This window comes from Kogia breviceps, chromosome 13, assembly GCF_026419965.1.
Source record: "Kogia breviceps isolate mKogBre1 chromosome 13, mKogBre1 haplotype 1, whole genome shotgun sequence".
Lineage (NCBI taxonomy): Eukaryota > Metazoa > Chordata > Mammalia > Artiodactyla > Physeteridae > Kogia > Kogia breviceps.
This window is the reverse complement of record NC_081322.1, coordinates 23,235,242-23,252,692: the sequence shown is the minus strand read 5'-3', so window position 1 is coordinate 23,252,692 and position 17,451 is coordinate 23,235,242. Positions and strand designations below refer to the sequence as shown.

The 17,451-nt window shown below is 41.4% G+C and overlaps 1 protein-coding gene and 1 long non-coding RNA gene across 3 annotated transcripts in view; one reads left to right on the top strand and one right to left on the bottom strand.

The window, feature by feature from the left end:
* The window catches only part of PM20D2 (peptidase M20 domain containing 2), a 33,341-nt gene extending 31,451 nt beyond the window's left edge, over window positions 1-1,890 (bottom strand). The window contains exon 1 of one of the 2 annotated variants that reach the window (XM_067011460.1): window positions 1,180-1,890. In XM_067011460.1, the coding sequence (XP_066867561.1) occupies window positions 1,180-1,635 (456 nt within the window). In that variant the 5' untranslated portion in view covers window positions 1,636-1,890. The remainder of the gene's footprint in view (window positions 1-1,179) is intronic. The other variant, XM_059083250.2, reaches the window with a different exon arrangement.
* LOC136792432 (uncharacterized) lies at window positions 1,267-16,344 on the top strand. Its single transcript, XR_010836221.1, has 3 exons — window positions 1,267-1,919; window positions 3,236-3,341; window positions 15,330-16,344. It is a non-coding gene; the product is annotated as an uncharacterized lncRNA (long non-coding RNA).
* The last annotated feature ends 1,107 nt before the right edge of the window (window positions 16,345-17,451 follow it).

Here is a 17,451-nt window from a genome sequence, read left to right as displayed (position 1 = left end):
TCAACATAAATTCCATTTTCACATACGACAGATAACCCTACTAAAACTGAGTATTACCATTCAAAATCAGAAGTGTGTGTATTTCCCAAAGTCTTGCTTTAGTCAGAAGTTATAAAGCGCTCAAACTCTTAAATTAAGTTGCATTTTACTCTTAACCCTTGACTCATTAAATCTGATGACTTTTCAGGTTAAACCTTGCTGACTTCTCTGAACCTTTCATAAACCTGGTTAAAGCTAAATCTCTCCAGTGCTTCATGCAATAGCAAAGAACACCTCCTCCCCCAAACAAAACAAAAACCTAGCCAGGTGAAAAACAAGGCCCAGAGGCAGAAAAGAGAAGGCAGCTAAAGAGAAAAAGCCACAAACGATGGAACTGTAAGGATAAAAGAGAAAGGTTACTGACACTGGAAAAAATGGGCTAAAGAATATTAAAATATAACATTAGTCTTCCCCTTAACCTGAGCAGTGGTGACTGAATCTTAGCCCACAGAAAGAATATACCATCTGGAAAAACAGAGTAACACAAGGTTAAACTTGCCCTGTGGCTAACATAAACATTTCCCCGTTTAAAGGATCGAGCTATTTCTTAAAATCGCGAAATAAACTTTAAGACTTAAGGATCATGTAGTTAATGCTCACTCTCTTCCCATTTTTTGTATACTTCTAGAGGTTTTGTAGTTCTAACGACTGAACATTTCCTATCCAAATTCCAATGATTCGAATCACAACAGCTCCTAGGACTGCCACAAACAAAAGATTTTTTGGAGGCTAACGAAGAGGGTCTGCAGGTTTCCCTATAATAACTACCTCCTCCCAGAGATTGCACAACTTTGTCAGCAAATTGCGATTGCCCCTGTTACCAAAAATAAGCCATCACGAAAACCAGGCTTAGTTCTAAGTTCTTTCCTGAGGGAGAGAGTCCTCTCAATTGTTTGCAACTACGCAGGAGAGAAAAAGCAAAAATCTGCAAAATGTCTTTAGGTCGGCAACTCATTAACTACTGACTTTGATCCAGGGGTTCTGCCCACTAGCAAAAGCCAGGACGTCGAGGGCTGTCCCCTACACCTGCCCCGGGGTGGGAAGGGACGGAGGCGCACGGGAAGCGCCGGCTCCCGCCCTTCTCGGGTCGGTCCCGGCCTGGGCTGGCGATGGGAGTCCCAAGCCCGGGCCCCACCTCACCTTCACCGGCAGAGGCGGCCCGGGGAGGCTCTCCAGGGCCCCCTTGACGCCCAGCGCAGCCGCCGCCCCGACCTCGGCGATCAGATTGTGGCCGCAGGCGTGCCCGATGCCTGGCAGCGCGTCGTACTCGCAGAGGAAGCCCAGGTGCAGCGGGCGCGGCGCCGCCCAGCCCCCAGGCGGCCCCCACTCGGCACGGAAGGCCGTGACCAGCTGGTAGTGCGGCTGCACCGCCCACGACGCGGCCGGGCGCTCGCTCTCGAAGAAGCGCGTCAGCACGCCGTGGGCATGGTGCTCCTCGTAGGCCAGCTCGGGCTTGCTCCAGATCGCGCGGCTCAGGGCCCCCAGGCGCTCGGCCGCCTCGTCGATGCACTCCGCCGCGCGAAGCTTCAGCAGCTCCACCTCGAAGACGGCGGCGCAGGCGCCCCCCTCCACCGGCTTCTCTTCTCCGGGTCTCATCGTGCCACAGCTGGTGAGCGCTCAGCGCTCTTCTCAACTGCCCTCTAGGTCGCTCCCTCCTAGCGGCCCACTGAGCCTGCGCACACGCCAGGCGTTCGCAGCGCAGGTTGTCTCCGCAGCTCCCGGGAGACCCACCCCCGAGCCCCCGCGCCCCGCCTCCAGCGCCTCGCCGGAAACGTGCTCCGCCTCTTCTGCAGCCGGTCAGTGGGAGGAACCCGAGTCCAGGGGCTCATCGTCTCTCTTCTGTCCTCTTGGCTGTGCTGACAACTTATTTATGGTCTAAGGTCATTATTCCTTTTCGTTGTTGCTTATGTCCCAGAGCAGCAGAATAGAACGGTTTTATTGGTTAATAGGCCTCAGAGACAGATCAAGTGGAATATAGTCCCCTGAAAAACGGCACTCTCCTTTCTAGAATAGTAATACAAATTTATACAAGGGTTTTAGTTCTTAAAACTGGGTGTCGATATAAATGCTTTACAAAGAACACTGGTCTATAGACTACGTAGTTAAGTTTTCGGTACGCCCTCACTTTATTCTCCTTGAGGTTACTGTGTTACATAAAAGCTGAAACTGCTGTATATGGTTTTCTTATTAGAATCAGAACTTACTAGGAACTCGAACAGCACCTGGAATGTAAATAGTAAGCACTAGATATATATTCGCTATTATAGTCTACTTGAGTAGAGTAGAATTAGAATTAAGTATTTAAAATGAGGTTTTTTTAAAAGCCCAAAACAGTTAATAAAAACATTTATGGTCATATATATATTAATACTATTTTGTTGATTTGAATGTGTTTTGTTAAATAGTAACAGCTTTGAGAGAGAACGTATTTTCTATTTTTGTTTACAACTTTGATGCTGAACTCAAGTAACATGTGTGCAGTTGGTGTCCACATTATAACTCGGTTTTAAATTACCCAGTGAAGAAATTCAGGATGCCGTACTGTTTTCTCCAGAGTGAAGCACAAAGTCTGAAAAAACGTTGTTGATGATATAACTATTAATAGCACTGTAGAAATTTATATTCTAAGGTGTTCCACATAGTAAAAGCTTCCATCAACATTTCATACTCTATCACCTCTTTCCTTAATTTGCTACAATTCAGTTAAATGGGACGCAATATATTCATATAATAAGACAAATGTATTTTTTCAAAATAAGTCTAAAGGAAGCTAACATACATGAAGACTATCTACTACTATTTTTAACTACTACACATATTAACAATATCAGAGTAAATGTCACATTCTAAATCAGAAAATACTGTCATTCTCAGGCAACACCCTAACTGAAACGCAGCTCTAAAGACAGCAAATGTGGTATTAAATTCCTGGACCCCCTTGTCTATGCTTAATAAACCTTACTGAGATACACTTCTGCAAAAATCCCCTCTGCATCTATGAGATTCAGTATTATTGTGTTCAGCTAGTTGGCTAAAAAATGGCCTTGTTTGAGCAAATACAATAGGTGACATTTGTAGAGCATTTACTCTGTGGCAGGAGCTTAACATGTGCTAAGTGCTTTACGAGTATTAACTCATTTAATTCTCATAATAACCTATGAGGTTGTTAATGTGATTGTTTATCTTCACTTTACAGGTGCACTGTCTGAGATTACACAGCTAGTAAGTAGTGGATCCAGTACGGAACAGAGGCCAGTCTGGCTCCAGTGGGCTACTTTCAGCCACCATGCTCTGTTGCTTATGTAAGTAGACATCCAAATTCTTAAATGCATCTACAGCTTGTCTATTTACATGAGGACCCATAAATATCACTCATTTTGAAAAAATTTACTGCAGCAACCCTGCCTGTTGCTATCAGTAGTACCCATGTTTGCTTGCTCTTATCAGGCAGCTATAAACAACAACAGAAAAGGGTTACATATAAATTCTATATAGAAGCTGCTATTTATATTGCTTGTTATGAATTAATAAAGCTGTTACTTGAGGTAGAGAAAAGATAGATTCATTTCAATCTCTGTTCTGTGTGTATGCACATGCATGCATGTATGTGTTGGTTTTCCATTGTTGGCAGCCTATATTTCTTACTTACTGTATCCTTAAATTAATTTATTTAATAAATTGTGATAATTTGTTCAATACGTATCTTCCCCTCCAGTCTTTAAACTCTTTTGCTTTCTCACTGTGTTCCCCAGCACCTAACATGGTGCGGTGGTGATACAGCCCTTCCTCGTCAATAAATGTTTGTTGGTTGATTGTTTTTGAATCTAATAAGCTAATTGAGTAATGGTAGCAATTAGCCACTCAACTGTGCCGACTGCCTGCAGATACGGTGTGTATCAATGTGATGCTTCACCCCAGACTTCTCATTCCTTACCTCTGGGAGTTGAGAGGCAGGAAGAATGGTTTCTGGAAGTTGATAGAATAGGACATATGGCCTTCTTGAATCTGATCAACTCAGTAATTCTTACTATCACTTTCATTTATATCCGTAATGTTCATACAACTGTCTACCTCTATGTGCTGCTACTGAGGAGCCTGTAATTCTTTTTACCAGAAACATGTAAAAAATTAAGAATACTTCTCTTCCTTTAGTAGGTGCTATATCTGAAAAAAATAATACAATACCCAGAGTTTAGTATTAAGGTGTTAATTTTGACCTTTGCTTTGGACGGAAGGTGGGTAGAAAGAATTCTCATCAAAGAACTGGTTTTTTAAGTAGAAAGATACCTCTTCTCTCACTGCTCAGGAAACCAGCCACCATGACACCCAACTCCATAACTTTCAGGACAGCAAATTCATGACAAATGAGTGCTTTGGTGGGGATAGTAGATCAAATATTTCTTTTACCTTGGAAAAGCAATGTTGTCCATGGTTGAAATACTAGCCAAATTGTACAAGACTAGACTGGATATTATTCTGGACTTCAGATTCAGAACTCTTTTTGGCAAGACAACAGACTTGGATATGGTTGATATTATTTTAATTAGAATAAAATAAGATAATAAAATAAAATCCTCAACATAGTCTTGCAAAGCATGACCGAAATGAGAAGAAAAAAATATGTTGAGAACCCAGAAAAAGAAATGCACGTTAAGAAACGACTTCTGGGACTTCCTTGGTGGTGCAGGGCTAAGAATCCGCCTGCCAGTGCGCAGGGGACACAGGTTCGGGCTCTGGTCCGGGAAGATCCCACATGCTGCGGAGCAGCTAAGCCCGTGCGCCACAACTACAGAGCCTACACTCTAGAGCCCGCGAGCCACAACTACTGAAGCCCGCACGCCTAGAGCCCGTGCTCAGCAATAAGAGAAGCCACCGCAATGAGAAGCCCTCGCACCGCAACGAAGAGTAGCCCCCGCTCGCCTCAACTAGAGAAAGCCCACACGCAGCAATGAAGACTCAACGCAGCCATAAATAAATAAATAAATAAAATTTATTTTTTTAAAAAAAGAAAAGAAACCACTTCTGGGGGCTTACCTAATGGTCCAGTGGTTAAGGCTCCATGTTCCCAATGCAGGGTACCCAGGTTCAATCCCTGGTCAGGGAACTAGATCCCGCATGCTGCAACTAAAAGATCCCACGTGCAGCAAGGAAGATCCCATGTGCTGCAACTAAGATCTGATGCAGCCAAATAAATAAATATTTCAAAAAGAAAAAAAAAGAAACCACTTCTGGGCTAAGGTGTTGGGAAAGCTGTCTGTCATTTGGCAGAAAGCAGTGAACCAAGAGAACAGGTAGGGAGAAAGGTGCACTTTGATTGGGTGGGGGAAGGGACATAGAGGAATTATGTATACACTGTTAAAGAGATAAAACTCTATCCAGACAGTGGATCACTATCGGACATTATTAAGCAGGAGAAAAGTAAAACCAGATTTTTGTTCTGGAAGAATAATTGATGACAATGTGAAAGATAAATGGAAACAGACTTTGAGCTGAGACAAGCTAAAAGCTTCCTGCAAAGTCCCTGGAATCCAGAAACATTCCACAGACAGAAGTGGCCAAACCTGATGTCTGATGGAATGTGTTTGGAGGAAGGGGACATGATGGAGAAAAGGAGGCAGGATGACTGAGTTTTCTAGTGTGAACAGCTGGGTGGATGGTAAAATCATCCAATGGGAGTGTAAGGGGCCAGTGGATGGATGTGTGTTAGAGGAGGTGGATGCCACCATCCAAAAGACTAGCAGTGGTGCTAAGGAAAGTGGAGGAGCTAAGGAAAGTACATGTCCATGTATCTACTATGCATAATGGTTATACCCCAGAAGACAAACCATCCAGGGAGTGAGTGAGTAGGCAGGAAAAAATTTAAGGTGAGGAAGAAACTCTGGAAAATAAAAGCAAAGGGAATGAGCAAAAATGTCTGGCAGGATCTTGCTTCAGTTGGCTAAGGTTCTATTACAGCTTGTTTTCAAATTCTATATAGATTTCTTCAAATGGCTCATGAGGTAAAGGCAGCTATTTTAAAGCCTGGAATGTCCTGGTACTGAGTTACTTGAGGCTCCCTTTGACTTCCCTCCCTCTTGGCAATGAGATTAGCTGCTCCGGTGAACATAACGGTTCCTGAAACGAGGACAGTGAGGTTCTCTCAGAGGAAAGGCTTCTCCTCTGCCTGATTTCCCTAAGGCTGGTAGACGACAACACTGTGAAGACACAGCCCGGCTTGTGCTGGATGAGAGCATTTCTCTCCTAAGGTTATGATTTGGGAAAATGGAGAGAACTTTTTTGGCTCCTCTGTTCTTGATACAACATTTAGAACTTGGACCCAGTGCAGTGCTTGAGGGTCCTTCAAGAGATTCCTCTCTTAAGCAATGTGTACACTTTGACCGTGTGCGTATCTACTGAGGATTCACCTCTCAAACTTCTCAGTTATTTTGGTGCTACTTATTTTAAGTTGCTAGCAGGAATGGATTACGTGGATGGTCACAGGGTGCTTAAAAATACCCAAGATGTTTTATAAAAGATGTGGTAATGAAGAGCCATAAGTAAATTTTAAGATGTGTGGTCTAAAAATTAATAAACATCTAACAATTAGAGGTATGATGGAACATGAAATAGGAAGCAAACTAGAAATACCCAATAAAACCGATTAGGAAAAATGCAATTACAATGTTCCCAAAGGTCTTCTGCATAAAGTGCTTCCTCTTCTGTTTTGCTACAAAGTGTGAGACCAAAATAAGGAAAGAGGAGACACTGGTGGAAACTTGTAGCAGACCAGAAAAGATACAAAAGCCAAGTTAAGTCTTTTTACTAGATAACATTTAAAATATTTACTGTTTGTTAATATGACACAAAATAAGCTTCTGGCACTTGGTTAAATTGAAACGGGAGCAAAGCTAGAGGGTTCAGTGGCTGGAGAGAAGTGGTCAAAGGGTACAAAGTTTCAGTTATGCAAGATGAAAAAGTCCTTTTCTATTGAACAGCATAGTGGCTGTGCTGACAATATTAAGAATTGGCTAAGAGAGTAGATCTTATGTTAAGTGTCATTATCACAAAAATTAATAATAATAAGGCAGGAGGAAACTTTTGAAGGTGACGGATATGTTTATGGCATATATTGTGGTGATGGTTTCACTGGTATATACTTATATCCAAAATCATCAAGTCATATACGTTAAATATGTATAGCTCTTTATATGTCATTCACACCTCAATAAAGTGGCTTATTGAAAAAGAAGTGCCTGCAAGAACCTCAAAACCTTTCCCAGTGTTGTATATATTTCTCCCATAGCATGGTGATTTCCAAGTTAAAAGCTTTTAGGGGACTCTGCTCAACTCTAGGGATAGTTCCTAGCTTAGCTTAAGAAATAGCTGAGAACATTTGAATATTAGTGGTTATGGTAACAAATTTTAGTTGAGCTCTCATTTTTAAAACATGCCTCTGAATTGTGTGTAGCCTCTGTTTATGTAGCAACAAGAGACGGATCTCATCCGGGTCCTTGACACTTTACCCGTCTCCTTGGGTCCTTCAGGCTCTCACCTGTAAAATGAGGAGATTAGACTCAGTTATGGGTAAGACCCATTCTAGGGTAAAGATACTCCCCTAGGATCCCATTCTTTAATCATGCTGCTTAGCTGCTTCAATAAAATATTTTCTTTTCTAAAGCGCAGTTTACTAGTGAGACATGCTTTTCACTGTGATTTAGTTGATCATGGGTGGGGAGAAAAAAGGACCTAGCACAACCTAGATTCTGATTGTTCCCTCCCATCCCCCCTCTCCCTTTTGCTCTCTTAATTTCTTTTTAAATATAATTTTCCTTATTTCTGATTTTTATTTTTTATTATTATTATTATTTTAATTTTTGGCTGCATTGGGTCTTCGTTGCTGCGAGCAGGCTTTCTCTCTAGTTGCGGTGAGTGGGGGCTATTCTTCATTGTAGTGCGCGGCCTTCTTATTGCGGTGGCTTCTCGTTGCAGAGCACGGGCTCTAGGCATGCGGGGTTAAGTAGTTGCAGCACGTGGGCTCAGTAGTTGTGGCATGCAGGCCCTAGATTATGTGGGCTTCAGTAGTTGTGGCACACGGGCTTAGTTGCTCCGCGGCATGCAGGATCTTCCCGGACCAGGGATTGAACCCATGTCCCCTGCATTGGCAGGCGGCTTCTTTACCACTGCACCACTAGGGAAGTCCCTCTGATCTTTAAATGTAATGCATTGTAAACGTTTCCTCATCTGTAAAATGGAAGTAATGGTCCCTGTATAGCAATCTCATAGGTAGGTTGTTATCTGAATGAAACAAAGTCAGTTTATGTAAACACTTGGAACAGGGCCTGGCCATGTAATCATGTAAGCACTCAAAAATGTTAATTATAAGAGTATCAAGCCCTTGCCTTGCATCTCTCCATTTGCAAAAGTCCAGGCATCCAAAATGCTTTGAAAGAAAATAATAGAATTTCTACAATAATAGAAATATCAACAGTAATATAAATTGCAAGTCCCCAGTCTCTTCTGCAGCTCTTGAAATACTGTTAGCATCTGTGATTTAGTGACCAGCTGAACGAAGTTGATGCATCACCACCATCAAATTACTTATGTTGTAATGTCTTACCTGGAAATATTGCCTCTGTTCAAAAGTGTTTTTTTTTTTTTTTTTTTTTTTTTTTTTAGCGGTATGCGGGCCTCTCACTGTTGTGGCCTCTCCCGTTGCGGAGCACAGGCTCCGGACGCGCAGGTTCAGCAGCCATGGCTCACGGGCCCAGCCGCTCCGCGGCATGTGGGATCCTCCCGGACCGGGGCACGAACCCGTCTCCCCTGCATCGGCAGGCGGATTCTCAACCACTGCGCCACCAGGGAATCCCCAAAAGTGGTATTTTGATGTTTTCCAGGGTGAACCTGGTGCTGCCATCTCCACCCTGTGCATCACATCAGACCTTGGCAATCTGCAGATTCAGAATTTTATAAAATGTACAGCCCTTTTATGTCTGTATTGTGCCTTTATCTACTATATTAGTCTGCCCAGGCTGCCGTAACAAAATACCAGAGCCTAGGTAGCTTGAACAACAGAAATTTATTTACTCACCTCTCTGGAGGCTAGAAGTCCAAGATCAAGTTGCTGTCAGGATTGGCATTTGGTGAGCCCTCTCTTCCTGGCTTGCAGACAGCCATTTTCTCACTTTGTCCTCAAATGACCTTCCATCTCTGCTGGGGAGGAAGAGAGGGAGTAGAGTGGAGAAAGAGAGAAAGAGAGGTCTCTCGTGTCTTTTCCTCTACTTATAAAGACACCAATCCTATTAGATAAGGAGTCCATCCTTATGACCTCATTTAACCTTTATTACTTCCCTAAAGGTCCCATCTCCAAAGGCAATCACACTGGGGGTCAGGGCTTCAACCTATGAATTTGGGGGAACACAATTCAGTCCATAACACATACCAAACACCAGCAGTCCAAGCTAACTACATATCAGTAAAGCAGATGATTTATTTTGGTATTATAGGCTATAATAATAAGTATTTCTAAAAAGAGACATATGGTAGACACCTAACAGAATTAGATAAATTTTTCATAAGGGCTTCCCGAGTATTTTTCTTGAGAAATTAAAAATTCTTAATATACATTTATGATAACATTAGAATTGAAAATGCTCATTTCCTTTCAAGAGATCATTCCTTGAAATTTCATGTTTTTTCATAGTGATAAATATGAATCAGATTAAAGCGTTCCTCAAAAGCTGCATTTCACAGTCCTATTTACTCTCATATATTTTATGTCAACTAACAAAATTTAATTATTGTTATTATAAGCTAATTATTATAAGCTACTCTGCTTCACTAAAACTAGCTCCCTTTGTTATAAATTAATATGGATTAGGAGAAAAATTTATTCCAGCTGAATTATGAGAGAAGAGATATTTCATTCAATATTTTATCAGGCAAATATGATGATAGCTGGCCAATTTTTTAAAATCTAGAATGTCACTTCTATTATCATTTCACAAAAACAAATATTTTATCATTGTCTAATTCATACCAAATGGCAGCAGTTGATGCTTTTGTTTTTTTTTTCTTGTCCAAAATTAGTTTATAATTTTACCCAAGAGTTGTTGTTGCCAAGAGATCAGTTTCTTTCTCCAGGAACACTTGACCATGCAGAGATCTGCAATCATGAGGACATGTAATATGGATCTATCATGTTGCTTTGAAAGCTTTGAAGCCCAGATTTGACCATAACATTTAATACCAGAGTTTAGCACAGAACAAAGTTAATCGTGGAACAGTGTATATACCACTGAGTGGAAGTGAACCAAAATTATATTTGAAGTCGGAATAAAAGGCCTGAAGTCAAAGTTACTACACTGAAATGTCCAAGGTTTATATTCATCATTAAAAGAGACAGACCTTATACCACATAATTTTAGAACACTAGAGAAACTATTAAGAGAAACTAACAATGCAATGTGTATAAAGGGGAGACAGAAAAAGAGGGGGAATAAGGAGACATTTTGCAGCTGTGAAATGTTACTACTGCTGTAGTCTTATCTAAATAGTTTTATTTTTAAAATTAAGTCTGTAATAAATACAATTAAACACACAAACAAATATGCATTTTTTTAACCCAGGAATACACAATGAAGGTGAAGTTGAAGAAAACAAACTAGGCTAAATTAAATAAGTAAAAAGGCCAAAATTGCCAATCTGTGACCAGCCTATTTGTCTACTTTTAATTAATGGCTAAATGAGTTTTATGTGAGATCATATTAAACCTGGGTTTCTGCATTGTACAATAGGATGATCCATCATAGCTGCTAAGCTAAGAGAATTTGATCTTCAAATACTAACACTGTGAAATAAACAAACTCCTCAAACCTTAACCTAGAATCTACTTTCAAATTCCTGAATTCTTTCTATAAAGTGCTTCTTATGTCCCTTTTGGACAGTACTAATAGCTTTATTGTATATTTTTAAATCAATATAGAATCTCAGCAAGTGTTTTCTCAGTTAACTTTGGTTGACTTGTTTTCTGAAACAGCAATTATTAGCACTTATTCTCTACAGAGAATCAGCTAAACCAACCCACGATTCTGATAGTACAGCAAGCCTGTGGAAGTTGAAAAACCTAAAAAGCTGACAGAACAATCCGGAGGAAAAATCTTATGAAAAATAATCGATTGCTCTGTAAGGTGAAAGTACTGTAGTAATGGTTCTACTTTTAGCCTCTGCTACTCATGCCAGAGAAATTATCCACCATTCCGTTGCTACACTGCCATTTTCTTTAACTTATAATGAAGTGTAGAATTGATCAAAAGAAGAATATATTCTGAGGACATTTATAAAATTAATAAGTATATAAAACATGGAACTTTCCTGAGTATAAAATTATGCATGATATATCTGGATAGAAGTTACATAAAGGATTAAAGCATCATGTGGATATATGTGTTTGAAAACTACTTTGTGTATTAATAAGTTAGAAATAAATTGTACTGAATTAGCAGATTTAGGTAAACATGACTCATTTGCTAAGAATGTGTCTTGGTCAGCAAGATACTTGGAAATAGGTCCAACAAAAAGGTTTGAAGTTCCTGCAACCACACACAAAAAAGAAGGAAAAACAGAAGTGAAATTTGGGAGGAATTTACGCAGAAGCCAGTGATTAAGAGCACAGAGAAGTGTTGGGTTTGTGAATAAAAGAATGTCGCAGAGTCCCATTCAACACAAGAAATTTTGGGCATCGTGACTGTTGTTTTTCCTGGTACTGTGGTTGCAACACCATAAATAAACTAAGTGTTCCTGTTTGATAAATGTTATTCCACCTGTCCTACCCAAGGCAGATATACTGTGAAGCTAATGGAGCTTCAGCTTCAGGGTCCCTCACTTACACAGACTCCTTCCAAGCCCATTAAGGGCCTAGAAATGATCTCATGTGGTCATATGTTTGTTTGAGTAAAATTCGCCGAAGCTATTTCCATCACGATCAGTTAAGACCTCTCTTTCCTTCCATTCTGATGTTCCTTCTGATAGACTTCCCTTAGTCATGTCACATTGGAATGGCCACAGTGTGGCCAGTTAATGGGAAGTTGAACCGAGCATACATTGGTTTGGGTTTCATGGAATGTGATAATGTGTGATGCAGTATCTCTGTGTAGAGGTTGATGCTAGCCACCCAGGAATAGAAATGGCTCCCAGGAATATTCCTATTGCTCTCTGTGCCAACTCACCTGGGATCCCGTCATGTAAAGGTGCAGGGCCAGAGGTTACATCACAATGTGACTTTACCCTGCAGTGGATGGCACCATATATACAAAGATGAAAAGGAAAGGAGGTATGAGTCAGTCTATTCAAAATTCTTCCAATCACTAGATATGTAAAATTGTTAGGGAGAGAGAAGTCTATTTTTATCCTCCTGGTCAGAAAGGAAGTTCTGTCCTGTAGGCAAGATACTCAGTAATGCAGTATACACAGTTATCAATGTATCGTAGTCTTTTCCCCTCTTTTGAAGGAAATTCTACATGATAGAATTTATCAGAATTTCTGTTAGTATAAAAGAAGTCCACCGTTAGTCCGGGGTAACTCCACAGCCACCAGGGACCAAGGCTCCTATATTTCTGCTCTGTCATCCTCGGTATGTGGCTTCCTTCCTCAAGGTTCCTTCATGAGTTCAGGATAATTGCTGGTGTTCTAGCTATCATGTCCACATTCCAGGCAGTAGGGAGAAGGGAGAAGAGAAGGATAAAAGGATGTGCTCCACAGCCGAATCAAATCCCGTTAAGGGGCCATTCCTGATGTTTCTCAGAGCATTTCCCCTTTGGCCAGAACTATATGCAAAGGAGGCTGAGACAGGTAGTCTTTTCAGATAGGTGATTTGCTGCTCGAATACAACTTGGAAAATGGCAAGCAGGTGGACAAGTGGAAACTTAAAAAAGCAGAGAAAGCTGAAATTTAAGCATCTGCAGTCGGAAAAGCCATAAAGCAAGACAAGAACGGCTGCAGAATGGGAGGCACCTGTCACTTTGAATGGGGTGTGGATTAAAACAAGACTAGTTGAAAATCTAATAAAAAGCAGCTAGTTCTCTAGATGCCGGCCCTAACATTGCATAGCCAGGCACCTAAACCTTTCCCACCGCAACAGAAGAAGACATTCCAGGTATCCTCACTGGAAAAATCAAAACAGAGCTCTAGCCTCAGGAATATTTCAGGGAAGTAAGACAAAAGGTAAAATAGGGAGGTAAAGTTAAATTTTACATACTGAGTTGTGAGAACTTTAGTCCCCTGCCCTTACTCAACTCCTAGAATAATAGCAGCCAGGCTTACACCCTCTCCTGAAGTACAGAACAATAACAACAGTACAAACAAACAGAAAACTAGCCCAAGAGAAAAAAAACCCCTACAGACACTAACATTTGGACACCTACAAAGTAAGGCCTGAGTACAGGTCTACAGTAAACTGTACAGTGAAGCCACTAGTTAACACATCCTGGCCAAGTTTCCAAGCCATTTTTGGTGTTTCTCTCTTAAATAAGAACAGAGAGCCAAAAATCACTAGACTTTTAAGAATGTCTCTGCAAGATCGCTTTCATTGGCAATCTAAAGGCCTATTAGCATAAGTCCCAGAGATGCTTGCAACTAACATTTATGCTACTTCCGAAGCTCTCAGTTCAGAGAAGCATATGTTGGCCTGAAAGGCTGCAGGTGATTTAAAAAAAAACAAAAAAAAGACAGTGTTTATGCTTGGTATTCTGTGCTGTACTCTGCTTGGTCTTGTTGTTTATTGCACCACAAGATTGAGGGGGTGCAATAAATGCTCTAATGAGATGGTCTCTGACGTATATCAGGATTGGCTTAAGTGTAGAACTCGAGGCTCTTGGCCCCTAAAACTACCCAATGTAGCTGCTTGCTACTTCTCTACTGAAAACGAATTACTAGCCTGCCAGACACTGGGTGAGACGGCACCACAGTTGAGGGACAGCTAAGACCAAAGGTTCCAGTAATTTCCTGGGTGATGTCACAGAAACAGTGGAATAAGGAAGGAGCAGCTCAGTTAGTCTCATTGATTTAATGTGACCGATACATTCAGGAACGTGTGAAAGGGGGCAGGATGGGAGGGAGGGGTCTAGAGAATTCATGGACCGGAGGCATCCACTGCCTGGAAATGACACCATCCCCATTACATGCTGTCTTTCTAACAACGGGCACTACAGTTCAGAAAGATGTGACTAAGCTTCATTTATTGATGACAGTGTCCACACCCCTTGTAGTAGAAGGCAAGGGAAAGTCAGCCCGAAGGGCCTAGTTATGTATTGTGTGGCTGGCTGTACATTCCGATGTCCATCTTAGCTTGGTTTCCCCTGAAAGCGGAGCCGGAGACGTACTCTCAGGTGCATGTAACTTATTTGGAAGGTAATCCCAGAAAATGGAGAGTGATACAGGCAAGGAGAGAAAGCCAATAAAATGTGTGTCATTGGATGGTTACCACCCTGTACAGCTCGGGCTTGATCCTGCTTGGGACCCTCTAAAGAACTATAGAATCCTCTTGGAATTGTATGCTATTGGTAAACTGCACGTATAATTAAAGAAAACATAATATTTATATTATGTATAGAGAAAAATTAAGTAAAAATTATTTAATTATAACATTTATATAAAAATAATTTTACAAACCCTATTCTGAGAACTAAAGTTCTATTGATTGTTATTATGAGCACAAGTATGGCCCTTTAAGTTTTTAAAATGCTAACAAATGAGATTAAAAGTCATTCTGAAGAGACCTGATTTTAAAAGTCTCTAGTTTCTTGATGTTGGTTCCAATAGTCGGTTCATTTGAAGTTTGGACTAACTTCAAAGGAACTCACTTCTGTTTTTAGGATTTGAGGGTAGAGGAGAAACTCCAGCCCAAGAAGGGGGCTCTATAAGCTCTTCCCAGAGGAGGATGAGAGGGAAAAGGAGGTCTCTGCAGGAACTGCTTGCATATGGAGTGACGAGAACGTCACATTGGAGGGAGGTGGGTGAATGTGGCCTGGCAGCACAGGAGGCCTCGGCTTTCAGACCAAGGCCCACCATCTGGAGGGACAACAGGGCGTTATTGTTTGGAAAATTTATTGAGATATGGTGACTCCTAGTTCAGTGACCAAATCATTCTTGCAACTTCAGCCATCAGCTCCTTTTTTCTTGAGTGTCTGGATCTTTCATCTACTTCTTTTATTAGGGAAGTATTATTTTATTATTTCCTCCTTCAGGATAGAGTTGGTACTCGTCAGCGTTCCATGGGTGTCCGCCAGGCTCTGAAATTTTGTTGACTCTTTCTCTAGGCTAATATTCTCCAAAGATGACTCAGTCCTCCGTTGAACAGTGCCATCCTTGCCAAGGAGTTGACACTTCTCTTGAATTTGTGCTGCCAGCGTTTGTGAAATTTCAGCCAGCATTGCGAAAGCAGCATTTCCCATTTCACATGACGCCAGCTTCCAGACAACTAGACAAGTCTAAACAAATATGAGACCCACTAAAAAGCCGATGACAGGTGCACACACCATGGACTCTGGCTGGAGGCTGCAGAGGGTAGGGCCCGGATTCCCATCATCCAGCCATGGCTCCACCACCATGGCTGTGGCTTTCCAAGGATGCCTAAGCCAAGCTCTGTGGTGGCTTGAAGCCCTTCCGTGGCACTGAAGCCCACCACAGAGTTCTGTGGAGTAACCACACCTCTACCAGCTCACAAAAACTTCTGAGATCCCTGTAGTTACCCCTGCAACGTCCCACACTGGCAGCCTAAGCAGGCCACCAGTGGAGCTGGCCCAGAGAATGGAGAGATCAACTTTAAAATTTTCTCAAAATTACTGTCCACTACCCCTCTTCTCTTCTTAATTAAGAAAAAATTATGAAACTTTTTATTTCTCAGCTGCATTGCACAGCATGTGGGATCTTAATTCCCTGACCAGGGATGGAACCCATGCCCCCTGCAGTGGAAGCTCAGAGTCTTAACCACTGGACCACCAGGGAAGTCCTGAAACATTTTTATTAAGGTAAAATATAGGGGACTTCCCTGATGGCACAGTGGTTGAGAATCCGCCTGCCAAGCCAGGGGACATGGGTTGGATCCCTGGTCCAGGAGGATCCCACATGCCGCAGAGTGGCTAAGTCCGAGCGCCACAACTACTGAGCTTGCGCTCTAGAGCCCACGAGACACAACTACTGAAGCCCATGTGCCTAGAGCCGGTGCTCTGCAGGAAGAGAAGCCACTGCAATGAGAAGCCTGTGCACCGCAATGAAGAGTAGCCCCCGCTCGCCGCAACTCGAGAAAGCCTGCGCTCAGCAACAAAGACCCAATGCAGCCAAAAAGTAAATAAAAATTTTAAAAAATATGTATATATATGTGTGTGTATATATATATATATATATATATATATATATATACACATACATTCTGTGATGTACCATATTGTAAATGTATATGCTTTGATGACTTTTGACAACCATATACACCTGTATAACCAATATGCCAATGTAGATGTAGAACACTTTCATCACCTTCAGAAAGTTCCCTCATTCCCCCTTCCAGGAGTCCCTACTCCCTAAAGGCAATCATCTTTTTGATTTTTATCAACATATATCAATTTGGACTCTTTTTGAACTTCATATAAATGGCATCATGCAGAATGTATTCTTTTGTATCTGGCTTCTTTTGCTCAACATCATGTGTCTGGGGTTCACCCATGTTGGTCACCCCTTCTTTCATTCTGAGTCGAATGCCATTGTACAAGCACACATGACTGGACATCAGCCCACTCCTCTTGCTCCCCATTCACTCCACCTCCTCCCATCCCCCTCCTTTATTTTACTGACTGAAATACTTTGGGAAAGAAAACTTCCCTCATCAACCATTTGGTTTCCCTGAGGTATAAATTTGTACAGAAAAGTTAGGTTTAAAAGGTGATCAATTAGACTTGCTTTTTAGTGTAAGTATGACCTTGCACTCTTACAGATATTTGATATGTTTTAATTCATTGCAGTTGCTATTATTATCAATACTCAAATTATCCCTTCTTTACCTAGTATTGTCTTTTGAATCCTTTGGACAGGATGCCAGAAGCCTTTGATGGCTTCTTTCCTTCTGATGTGACAAGTTATTCTGGGTTTATCTTGTACATTTCCTGCCCCAGACATGACATTAGCCACTCTTTCAGAGTCATGGCTCCTTTGAGGAGAAAATGATATTTAGAGACTATAGTCTGTGCTCGGGGTGCTGAGTGCTACTGACTGGTCATTGTTTCTAAGCCTTTTCAGTGAACAAAGCTAAGAAATATTATTTAAGTTGAGATATATTTGATATATAACACTGTATTAGTTTTAGGCATATAACAATGATTTGATATATGTATATATTGTGAAATGATTACCACAAAAAGTATAGTTAACATGCATTACCACACATAG